This window comes from Rousettus aegyptiacus, unplaced genomic scaffold (genome assembly GCF_014176215.1).
Source record: "Rousettus aegyptiacus isolate mRouAeg1 unplaced genomic scaffold, mRouAeg1.p scaffold_m13_p_4, whole genome shotgun sequence".
Lineage (NCBI taxonomy): Eukaryota > Metazoa > Chordata > Mammalia > Chiroptera > Pteropodidae > Rousettus > Rousettus aegyptiacus.
In genome coordinates, this window is record NW_023416307.1 from 19,461,244 (window position 1) to 19,473,718 (window position 12,475).

At 36.7% G+C, this 12,475-nt stretch overlaps 1 protein-coding gene across 2 annotated transcripts in view; it reads left to right on the forward strand.

Moving 5' to 3' along the window:
* Nucleotides 1-12,475, forward strand: part of ARHGEF26 (Rho guanine nucleotide exchange factor 26) — a 115,909-nt gene that overhangs the window by 22,565 nt on the left and 80,869 nt on the right. For both annotated transcript variants that reach the window (XM_016138712.2, XM_016138713.2), the window contains exons 5-6: nucleotides 2,419-2,475; nucleotides 5,468-5,628. In XM_016138712.2, coding sequence (XP_015994198.2) covers nucleotides 2,419-2,475; nucleotides 5,468-5,628 — 218 coding nt within the window. The remainder of the gene's footprint in view (nucleotides 1-2,418; nucleotides 2,476-5,467; nucleotides 5,629-12,475) is intronic.

The following is a 12,475-nucleotide window of genomic DNA, read 5'->3' on the forward strand; positions in this document are numbered from 1 at the left end:
GAAGCTCTGAACGGTTTCATTCTTCTGGCCAGACTCCATCCTTATTAAAGTGTATGAAGGAGTCTTTATAGCCATGAGTTCTTGCTGACAGGCTGACCCAGGGTCAGGATGGTGGGTAAAGCTAAGAACATTCCATGATATGGGTGGATGAAAAAAAACATATGGAGGCTTGATATAGACCTAGCATTAGAAGAGGTTTTACTGATGATCGCCCGACCCTAGGAATGGTATGCCTGTCATAGAGGGTTGGAGGAAGTGGGGGTCCTAGCCATGTAATATTATGATTGAAAGCGTGAGCCCTGGCATTAGACAGGCATGGATGCAGATCCTGGCCTTGCTACCTACTAGCTGTGAGATCTTGGATCCTAAACCTCAGTTCTTATCTTCATCTGTGAAATGAGGATAAGAATATTATCAACTTTCTACAGTTTTTATGAGGATTCAGTGGTTTCCCAGGTATAAAATGCTTAGCACATTTCCTGGCGTACAGTTAACGTTCAGTAACGATTGCTGATTTTACCATTGATGTAGGATTTTTTCTATTTTTATACCACTTTCTAACTTTTAACAAAAGTTAAAGACAGTAGCATGGAGTTGTCTTTGTTTCCATAGCAGTCGCAATGCAGAGGACTGTGCACAGAGGCCTTCACACTAGGGTATGCATCCCGCCCCTGCAATGCACAAACACTGTGTGAGGTGGACAGGAACTGTTTAAGGCTACCATTTTCCAGATCCTCAACTCCTAGTCATTCTCTTTTCTAGGACTGAGGCTGCATCTGCATGCGTTACCACAGCGTCAAACCACTGGTGCACTAGATAAAAGGGGGTCAATTTCAAATAGTGTTTTCAGTGAAGGCTCCTTTCATTGTGCCGCCATACCCTCCCCCTCCCCATTCTTACTGAGAATTGCATTCTCAGAATTGCATTCTCTTGGGGCTTAATGCATTAAAAATTGGAAGTAATGGTGTCATTTTGATCATAGGTTATTGATGATATGTGTGGTGATTATATAATCCACATGAGTCAATACTCAAAGCTCAGTGGACCTGGGAAATATTAGAAAATTACGTTTAAAAACATATTTTTACTTCAAAGTATAATAGGGTGACTAATAACATACCGTAACGCAGAGAATTATATTACATTAGGAAATTTGGGAGGAAAATTGACACAGAAATTTGATTTCAAGGAGAAAGAAGAATAGTGTAAAATCTCCAACTGTTAAGGGAAACTTATTTATTTTTAAATGGATGATGGTAGATATCAAATCAGTATGGTTTTTATCTTCTATTGGATACATTTAAAAGAGTACAGTTTAAGCACATATTCAAAAATGTCTAGACTGAGAATTAGTAGGAAAATTAATCTTTAAAATTCTTTAAACTTGGGATGCAAAATTTGAGGTGTCAATTAAAAAATAGATCCAGGGGAACATGGTTTTTAAAAAAATTTAGGAAGCGTGATAGCAAAAATTTTGAAGGCCTTTATATTTTATTACATTTGATCAATATTTTTTATTTGTTGTATTTTATTGCTATTAATTTTTAACACAAGGAATAGGCACTGTCTCGCTTACAGTTCTTTATCTTAAGCGCAGGATTTAATCGGTTGGTATTTTACGTACGCCTTACTTTTTGCGAATGTAATCTTTGACTGAAAAACATGAATGTCACTCACGTGCCAGACAAAGGGTCAGGTGTCCCAGAAGAGACACTAGATCTTCCCTTCATGGAGTTATAATAGTTCAGCTTCTGCTCTGTGTTTTAGAAACAGAATCATGATAGAAACTGCAGCAATCAAATAAAAATGTGTGGCAGTCGAGATAGCGATGACACCGACTCAACAAACAATACCACTGCGTTACTCTAAGTATGGTCCTGATGATAGTCCTGGTCCTGTAGGTACTGTTACTTCACATCAGGGAAGACTGGGGAAATTGGGGCAGAGTGGACTTCGTTTTCTTCTTTGGTTGGGTTGTTATAAAGAGCATTAGTATTCCATGGAGTCTTTATGAGAAATGGTGTTAAAATTACCCTTTCAGTATGTGATCCTAGACAGTAAAATCTCAGAGCGGTGGCTTCATTTCTTTTTTAGATTTCTGCACTTATGACTTGGGAGACCAATTTGATAAGTATTTTAGGATTATCCAGAACTAAGACTAGAACAGATTAGCTCAACCTGATAGAATAGTGTTCTAGACGCTTTTCAGTTCTTTATTGTTGAACTGTTATGTTAATTTGCTAATGTGATTAAATATTATTTGAGAGATGTGTCACCCCAAAATTCATATGTACCAAATTCAACCTTTTGCATAATTTCTCTTAATTCATTTTTGAAGGGCCCAGAGTTATGCCTTATAATAAATAAATTGTTAAAGTGAATGAGCTCAAAACTATTATATATATTTTTTTCTTCTAGGTGAAAAGAAATGGATTATCTCAGACGGTTAGCCAGGAGGAAAGAAAGAGACAAGAGGTATGGTTTATACCTACTGTGTGCACTTCTTCAGGTGCTTTCCTTTAAAAACATATAAAATGAATAAACCTATAAAAGAACAAAATGAGTCCTTTTACAAAAGAAGTATGTGATCATCGTCAAGTAAAACCATACATAAGCCCCCAGAAAATAACATTTAAAAATTTTCCAAAGTTAATTTAAACCACAAAGTACCTAGTCCAGGTATTTAAACTGGAGGAAAATATTGAAAAGTGAAGCAGACAGTTGATCCTGGAACTAAAAATGGCTGTTAGTGGAAAAACTGGTGAAATCCGAATATTTACATTTGTCTATAGACAAAATATAATGTATGCTGGTTATGTAATGTACCCTGGTTAGGGGAAGCTGGGTTGAAGGAAACACAAGAACTCTGAACCCTCTTTGCAAGATTGCTATAAATCTAAAGTAATACTTAGATAAAACTTTACTTAATGAAAAATAAGACATGTTAACAGCGTTTCACAACTTGAAGTTTAGGTACATGCAGTTTAAGAAAATTGCTCACTGTAATAATGTGAGGTTCTCAAAGTACTTTCCTCCTGTCTTATGCATATCAATATGGATATATATATAAGTTTATACATATACATGTGTATAAATTAATTCCACAAAGGTCATGAGGTATCCTTTTCTTATTTCATTGGCATGGAATAATGCAAAAATATGTGGGTGCAGTATAGTGCCAGTTTTTTTAAGTTTTAAAGAAAAAATAGTGCCTAACATTATTGTATCAAGCCCTGACAACTAACAAATGTATTACACTTATAATTTTTTGTTCATATTTTTTAAAGTAAAAAAAAAATGAGACTCAATAAAGTAGAAATTGTATATTCTCCTTCTCAGGTCCATTCCCTAGTCCACTCCAGAGGCAACTATAATTATGAATTGACATAACCCTTCCAATCTGTGTTTTTAAGTCTCATGTTACACGTACATAAATACATCTTAGTGTATATGTGTGTGTGTGTTAAAATGTAGATAAATAGTATGATTCTGAACATATTTTTCACTACTTACTTTTTACATTCAACATTGTTTTTGAGGTTTATCCATGTCAATGTGTATTAATTTAGATCATTCATTCAAACCAGTATTTTTTCTTTTTAATCTTATTCCAAACCATGGATGGAAGGTGATATTGTTTTCTTTGTTAACATCGGGCATACACAATGTTTCTCTTTATGAACACATTCAAGAGCATAACCAGGGTCCTAATTTCATTTGAACATTTCTGTTCTTTTAAATCTTTTCTATTGGAACCTATTCCATTTTTCTTATATTTTGAAAATATTTATTTAGATTTGTGATCTAAAAAAGTAGTGCCAGCAGCAAATATAACTTTATGGTTTCTTTCTTTTCCTGCATAGCTATTATTAGCAGGTGTAACTTGATTTGCATTTAAATAGTTGATGGCTCTATTGCAGGGTGTTTTAATAATTATTACTTTAAACCTATTATATTAAACTACCATTTAGTCTCCTTTTCTGTATCATTTTGTATAGGCGTCATTATATCTTTTTGTTTGAATCTTAGTATTTTGGATTTGATGGATTTGATTACAAAAGCCTTTACCTCTGAAAATATTTTAAGTCGTTCCAAGGCACTATATCCATCAACAACCTGAAATCCATTATTTTGGGTTAGGAAGTGACAATTTTCTTTAGTTCGTATTACATTTCCTGGAGATAATCATATTGATTGATCGATAATTGTTTAATAGAACTACACAAGATACAGGTTAAGTGAGATTCTTAGGGTTCTTACTCTTTACTCTTTATATATTTATATCACTTAAATCCCTGGAGCACAACCAAGGCTAGAGCAGCACATTTAAGTAAGACTTCCCTAAAAGCTACAGATGCTAAAAAGGGAGCTGAATGTTGAGATTAGTACCACTAATTTCACTTACAAATATGGCCCACCCACCAGGAGCTGGGCTGCTATCTGCTGTGGCTGCCCTGCTCCCTCCAGCCTCAGTAGTAGCAGAGGGGGTTATGGGAAGAATCTTCTCCTGGTCCAAGGGCTTGAGGCCCCTGAGTCTCTGGAGGCCAAGGTGGTGATGGCAGTGTTACTAGGGAGGTCTCCAAGAAGGATGTCAATCTCTGGCCTGCGCAAATGTTCACCACCCATCTCTGAACAGGAATTCTCCCTGCCTTGCCGTTCTTCAAGTATCTAAAGTTGATTTTGTTAAAGAGCTAGATGAATTAATTCCTTGCACAGGGTGTTGGTATCCATCCATCTGTGTGGGTTGACATTTCATCATTAATGAGCTCTTATCAGGAAAACCACTGTGTGCCTGACACCAGGAGGTTTTGCAGAGTGTCCTTTGCTTCTTGAGAGACTGGTGAGAGCAGAGATGGTGGCTTGTTGAACCGCCAGAATTACTTTCAATTTGTCTGAGTTTATATAAAAGAATTCCTATGGCTGATAAGAGAAGGGTAAGTACAGTCATGCTCTCTTAATACACCCAGACTTTTTGCTGTTATTGACTGCAAATGAGTCAGATTAAAACATAGGGAGAGAAAGGGCCCACACGAGAGAAGAGGCAAGGGCTGTCTTTTTGAGAAATTTTCTCTGAACCCAAATGATGTTCATAAATCCTTACTGTCTCAGAGCAGCATGCTGTGAAAGCAGGGCTGGAGGAGATGACCCCAAAGGTTCATTAATGTCACACTGAGATTTTATGACATGCCTTAGCTTCCTTCCATAGACAGACACTCCACCCCCCTGCAATCCCCTGGCAAAGCATGACCTCAGGATGTAATCTCAAGTCATCCAAATGCTTTTATTTGTTCATATTTACACTGTGGGCAGTGACATTATTTCTCAAGGTTTGGGTGCCTTAATTTTCTTAATGCTTATCTTTTTGTACTTTTCAAGGGATTATGTAATTTTAAAGCAGAATTATGAGAGCTATATTTAGTTCTTCAATTAAAGGAATTAATAATATATTTTGTTTCCTTCTTATCAGGCCATCTTTGAAGTCATATCCTCCGAACATTCATATTTACTTAGCTTGGAGATCTTGATACGAATGTTTAAAAATTCCAAAGAACTGAGTGATACAATGACCAAAACAGAGAGCCACCATCTTTTCTCCAATATAATAGACGTCTGTGAGGCAAGCAAAAAGTAAGTTCACTTTAGTTTGCCTTCGGTCATGCTAACACATTACTAACACTTGTATTATCTCAGAAGGAAGACATTTAGAGGTATCAAGCTTCTCATTCATCCAGTTGACTTTTATCTTTATTCCTTGAAATAAATTTTCAGATATGTTTCAGGTCGTTGATGTCTAGACAGATGCTAAGTGTGTAATTAACTGTCACGGTAGTTATATCTAAGGTCTCTGTGTTCCTTTTCTTTATCCACTTCCTTTACTTACTCTTTCCTTGTTATCCTTCCTTTTTAAATTATGCTAATAATGTAATGACGCTTAGTTGGGAAAGAAAAAAATAACTCACAATCATACCATTCACGTACAAAAATTATTTTTGTTTGCATTTTCATACTCTTTTCTGTTTGTATATGTAAATATTATTTTTAAAAAGCAGTTATAGTGGTCATAATGATTTCTGTAGGTTTTCCCAATTTAATATTTCATAAGCACTATGTTATCATTTTTAATGAGTACAGGAGCTCAGCTGGTATTCCAGTGGTGAACTCTTCTGTCATTCCGAGTGAACTACACAGCTTGTACTGGAACTGTGTGCCAACTGTGTGTACTAAATTAAGCCATATGAGGTTGCTATTTTGGTAGGTCAAAATGGATTGAATATTGGAAATTTTATGTGGTTGGGTCAAAGGTGGGTTTCCTGAACAACTAACTAATAAAGCTTAAGGTTCAAGGCTTCTTACTTGTAAGGGCCCATTTTAAGTATTTGCTTTGGGTCTAATTTTTTTCTTAATAAAGGGGCCTACACACTGCATAGTCTTCAGGGCCCAGAGAAACTGAATCTATCTCTGGCATGAGTATTTCTTATGAATCTGGATATTATTCTTTTGTCACTTCAGGGCAGAGCCACGCAGACAGTGATGCCAACATGTTCGTGTCTGCTGGCTTCATCACTGGGTACAGGTAGATTTTTCTTTCGAGCTCAAGATCGAACACCCATGTTGAGTTGGGGCTACTTCAGAGAGGGTAGACTATGTGGTCAGATCACTGAAATCTCCAAATATATATGATAGTGGCACAACTTCAAAAGCCAGATTCTGGCACAAGAAAAGATCCCAGCAATCTTGTTATTGACACAGATACAGAAAAATACATGTTCAGAGCACGGGCTGGGCCTGAGGGAACAGTGGGCCTGTGGTGTGTGGGCGGTGGTACACACCGCAGCTTGGAAGTCCTTTTTCAGAAGCTGGGTGATTGCTTGTGGTCAACCCATTGGTCCTTTCGGTGCCAGTCTTGCCAGTTTTGGTAAGAGAGATGAAAATTTCTTTTCTCCCTTCAGCAAAGAGGGCAGAACTAGAGCCTTAGATGGTGTGTCCCTGTTCACAGGGTATTTAGATTTCAAAATGAGTTACTTTCATTATAACTTGTACTTCGGTTGAACAAAAACAAAGCTCCAAATTAGCTCCGTCACTCAGAAGAATTATTATTGTTTTGATAACTGTAAATCGTAAGTCATGATTTTAATTAGAAGAGGTTTTCTGAAAACCCTGCCGGCCTGCGTTTTCACTCTACTGTGGAACTGTGCTTTGAATCATGTGGCCGTCAGTCAGCTTCTTGTAGTGTATACATGACTCCAGAGAAAGCTTTTAGTAAATTTTGATTGTTGAGTAACAATGATTCTTCTTGACCTGAGGATGCTTCGGGTCCTTAAGGCCTTTGGACCTTGATAGGATGTCATCGTGGTTCAGAAGGAGCCTGAGCTGCAGCAATTGCTTCTCCTTTTGGCAGTTGATTAACCTTGAGTAGGTTCCTACTTCCCCAGCTCATTTCTTATCTATAAAATGGGGATAAAAAAAAATCCATCATTGGTTAACCCTGAAATAACTCATTTCATTTAAATTACAGATTCCAATTTTATTATTTTATTTTCAATCATTTACAAATTTTAAATCTTTTATGATTTTGTTTAAAAGTTTTCATTTCTATAGTAGCTTATAGGAAGGGGCTATTCTGCACCTTTTTTCTATTTTTTATTGAAAACAAAACTCAGAAACTTCCCAGCCTCCATTAAAATATAAAGAAAAATTTCCTATCCTTTTTTGTTTGTCTCTACTTGGAATGCAATGCTTTAATTTGGATAGCTACCTATGTGATATTTCATCTCCATTATATTTCAACTAAGGAGATTCAGCCTCTTTCTGATAATCCTATGTCTGTAGCATAGTAACTTATATTACACAAGTTTACTTTATTTAGTTTGAAATGTTCATTTCAGATACAGCCTATTTAAAATGAAAAGTGCTCAGAAGGTTTGCAAAGCCCATTTATTATGTAATGCCTATTTGTTGATCTTTAGAGTTCGGTCTCCAAGAATGACTCTCGAGTGATAACTATTTAATGTACTACCCATGAAAGAGTTTACAACCTTAATAAAATGTAAAATAAAATCTCCAACAAAGTAAATGGTCAGTGTCTGAATTAGGTATTACTGATTATATATGGCATTGTTAAATGTGGCATAATCAGGACTATTTTTGCTGTTTTACTTTGACTTAATGAAAAACTGTGGCTATAGGTGATGGGATATTTAGTGTGTGCTGAAGTCAGAACATACTTGACATTCAACTTAACGAAGTGGCATCTGGTCTCCTTTATAGAATCTCCGGTATTTCGCTGATGGCCATAAATAACACCAAGAAGCCCTTCTATGTATGGCAGTATTTGAAAATAGGCAGGGACAACATCATTCTGATTCTGGGAGTATGTATGTGTTGTTTATCAGTGGCATGTCCCTACTAAATTCTTTTCTTTTATAAAAAAAATTGTTCATTTTGGTTAATACTTACTGAATCTCTTGTTCTGTGAGGTGCCGGGGTTCTGCAGCATGTCAGCTGGTGGCATCTGCCCACGGGTTGCTGGTCCTCAGGGGCCAGTGGTGGCCAGTGGAACATCTATGGCATGTGTGCAGAGGTATCCAGGTGTAGGCGCCTACTCTGAAATGGGCAGGTTTGGGTTCATCTGGAGGTTATGTATGGACTTAAGGACCCTGGTAGGAATCAAAGGTGAGAACGACAGTGAATAGTGAAGGCCGGAGGTGTTTTCATTGTTTCCTGAAGGCTGTGTGGAAACACTGAGCCATTACGTAGGGGACTGAGGTGGTGGCCTGGGAGGTAACAGTATGGTGTTCGCATTAGAGAGGAAGTGAAGATGGCGAAAGATTTGAGGCCATTCTAGTAACAGAGCCAGAGATCCTAGGGAACCTGGTAGGGAGTTGCAAAGAAAGGACTTAAGGCAGTCTTCAACGCCCAGGCCAGAGACCAGTATCCCCGTGGCCTGTTAGAAACTGGCCGCACAGCAGGAGGTGAGCAGCAGGCCAGAGAGCTAAGCTCCATATTTACAGCTGCTCCCAGTACTAGCATCACCACCTCAGGTTCACCTCATACCATCAGGCATTAGATTTTTATAAGAGCACCCATCAGTCCCTGGCGCCAAAAAGGATGGGTACTGCTGACTTAAGGGATATTTAGAACATAGAATCTTGAGGACTTGATGAGAAACAGAGGGGAGTTTTGTCTGCCTCTCAGGTTTCTGCCTTGTTCACTGTGGATGTTGGTTGTATTTGCCAGGACATAAAAGAAACAGGTTGGGGCTTAGTGAGGGAGATAAAGAATTCAATTTTGGGCAAGTTTGAAGTTACCATGGAACATGAGGTTAAAGTGTCTCACTGAGGAGAGAAAATCTGATTAGAACTCAAGAAAAATCTTGACTAGAGATGTGGATTTGAGTCATACAGGCGATTCTCGACACAGTGGGTCTAAATAAGCTACTACATCTTGTCTTAGTGTTTTTTAAGTGGTAGTGGTGGTCGTATTTACCTCCTAGGGGCATTTCGAAGTGCATATCTGGTTGCCCCGGTGACTTGGGGGCTCTACTGGCATTAGTAGGTGGTGCTAGAGGTGCCAGACAGCCTGCAGTTGATATGACAGTCCCACACAAGTACGAATTGTCTCACCCAAATGCCAGTGCTGTCACCCTTGAGATACATGCCTAGAGTAACAAGAAAAAGAAAACCAAGGTCAGAATTTTGGCACAGAAACATCTAAAGAGCCCGTGGGTTAGGACAGAAATGAAGTAAATAGGATAAGAACAGCATGGACCTTTCTCTATCTTCTTGGCTGTGGGGACTTCGCTTTCTCTTTAATGACTTTCTGTTACCCTCTCAGGCTCATGAAATCTCCCTGGAATCATGATCTCCTGTCTTTTAACGACCAAATATGTCCTTAAAGCCTAAGAATCTCATGAAAAAGGAATATTAAGTATTTCATTGAGAAATGAATGAGCTTAATTTATAACTAAACACCATACATAGTATATGTTTTGCATATCTGTATATATTCTTTGATCAATATTTTTGTGTTCTATATTCACATATCTATGTTTATTTAGAATAATTTATAGATAATTGAGTATTCATAGTAAAAGATCTACACGTTATGATTAATTTACATTACTTTGCAAGAGAATATAATCTAATTCCCACTGATTTTCAAGTTAAGATATATTAATAGTAAGAGACTGATACTATCAGGAAAGGAAATTGGCTTTTATATAAGGCTGAATATTAATCTCTCTGCTGTGTTTAGAAACTCTAAGATCTGAGGCCTTTTGTGTTAAAAAGTTTACCACAAAATGAAAATTAGGTGAGACTTTGTTTTGTTTTATAAAACAATGTGATTTTATCTTCAATTCTAAGTTTTCATTCTCTATGTTATATTAGCTATATTTTATTAAAATTTCTTTCAGTAATAGACTGTACTATTTTAACATAAAAATATGCTGCAAAGGGGTCAAATACATGGTGACGGAGAAAAATCTAACCATGGGCAGTGAAAACATGATGCAATATATATATGACTTACTATTAAATTGTAGACTTGAAACTTATTGGATTTTGTTACTCAGTGTGACCATAATAAATTTTTTAAAATGCAGCAAAAGACCTTTGCAAGATGCCTGTTCCCTCCCCCCCCCCATTATAAAGTTAAAACATTGGTATTCCTCAGAGAAATAATGTAAAGCTAGAACTATGCTTGTCTTCAATTTCTGCAAATCAAAATAAAAATATCCATCACTGTGCTTTTGTGTCCTGAGGAACTGAATTTGTTCCCCACATATAATGAGTAACTAATACCACATTTTCCAGTTTCTGCTTTGTGTCAAAGAGTGAATTACAATAATAGTAAACATTCGGAATGGGATTCAATCAACACTTGCTTCTCCGGAAGATTTTTCCCCCTAATTTTAATCAGATTATATGAAACTTGAAATATCATGGGTTACTAAAATCTATTTTAAATGCACATGCTTTAATATTATTTTATGAAATGCCTTCATATTACAAAATAATAACATTTTACTCAAATAATGACACAGTATACCTGCATTGTGAAATGTGTTTTGTATTTGGTAATTGATATTCTAAACTAATGCCTTAATAAATCTTTAAAAGTTTTACAGTATTAATAATAGAATTTTATCCTTCCTGACTAATTCTTAAAGCTAAATTTTAAAAGGAAAATGTGTTAAATTTAACTAGGCTGGAGAATATGGGACTATTAACGTTATGGAACCTGTTTAATTTTTGCCCTCAAGTAATGGCTGTTGCCATTGTTTTTCATTAGAAAATATTCTTTCCTTATTCAATATATAATACAAGTTTGCCACAGAATCTTTGGTAAATAAGGCAATTGCCCTATTTTCCCTAATATAACAAAGAAACTTTATTCTTTCTAAAACCAAATTTCTTCAGCTGACAGTTGAAAGACAGTGACATTCTAAAGCTATTTTTTTATGACATTCTTGGATTTTTTTCTCTCTTCTAAGATGAGTGGACAGAGGAATTTATTTAAAATTTACCTCAAGTACTCTACAGTATTGTAGTCCACTTTTTTAAAAAAAATCAATGACCAGTGTCTGAAGTAACAGTAAAAGAAAGAGTTATTTATGTATCATCTCAAGTAGAGCAATAAAGTCTACAGATGTCTTAAGAATGAATGCAGTCCTTTTAGTTAAGACTGAGAAAAGCAATGGGGTATCTGAAGGCCTGGTAAAAGCCAACAGGAGGTACCGCCAATTAAAGATGGCTGATTAGATCCATGACTTTACATTCGTTCTCTTCTGAAACCCCATTAAAAAATGATAAGAAAACCAATGCACAAACACAGAAGGACAAAAAAAGAGAGAGAGAGGGAGAGAGAGAGACCACAGCAACAATGGTTTGGAACCCAAAAAAACAGGTGGATGCTCAGTAACTATTTCAGGCAATCGGAGAAAGTTAAAACTCGTAGTTAGGAAAGCCAGGAAAGAACCAGTTAAACCCCAGGAGCTCTGGAAAGTGCCAGAATTGATAACAAAGTTGGGGTAAAGGCATCACAAAAACAGGAGTGCTGTGAAAGCCTGTCTGAGAAGTAGTCAGAGCCCAGACCCCTCTTCAGCTCTACACAGCTGGCTGATCCCCTGCTTCACCCCAGCAGCAGGGCAAAATAGATGAGCTCCGGACTTGAGGACCCAGCCCCAAGTGAGGAAGGGACTGTTATATACAGGAAACAAAATACAGCAACAGCTGAAATCCAAAGCCTTCTGCCCCCACTCTTCTTTGGAATACTGGTGGCTAGGTGCATGTGTACCCTTAGCCCTATTTTTGTCAAGTGGTTATTAGTTTAGTTTGAGTTAAGTAACATTTTGTAATTTTCATCGACGATATTTATGTTCATATACATTATCATTATTGAGTTTTGCAGGAAGCAACAGGCTGAAGATTACACCACAAATATATAAAGCTTCCAACTGTAAAAAACATATCTC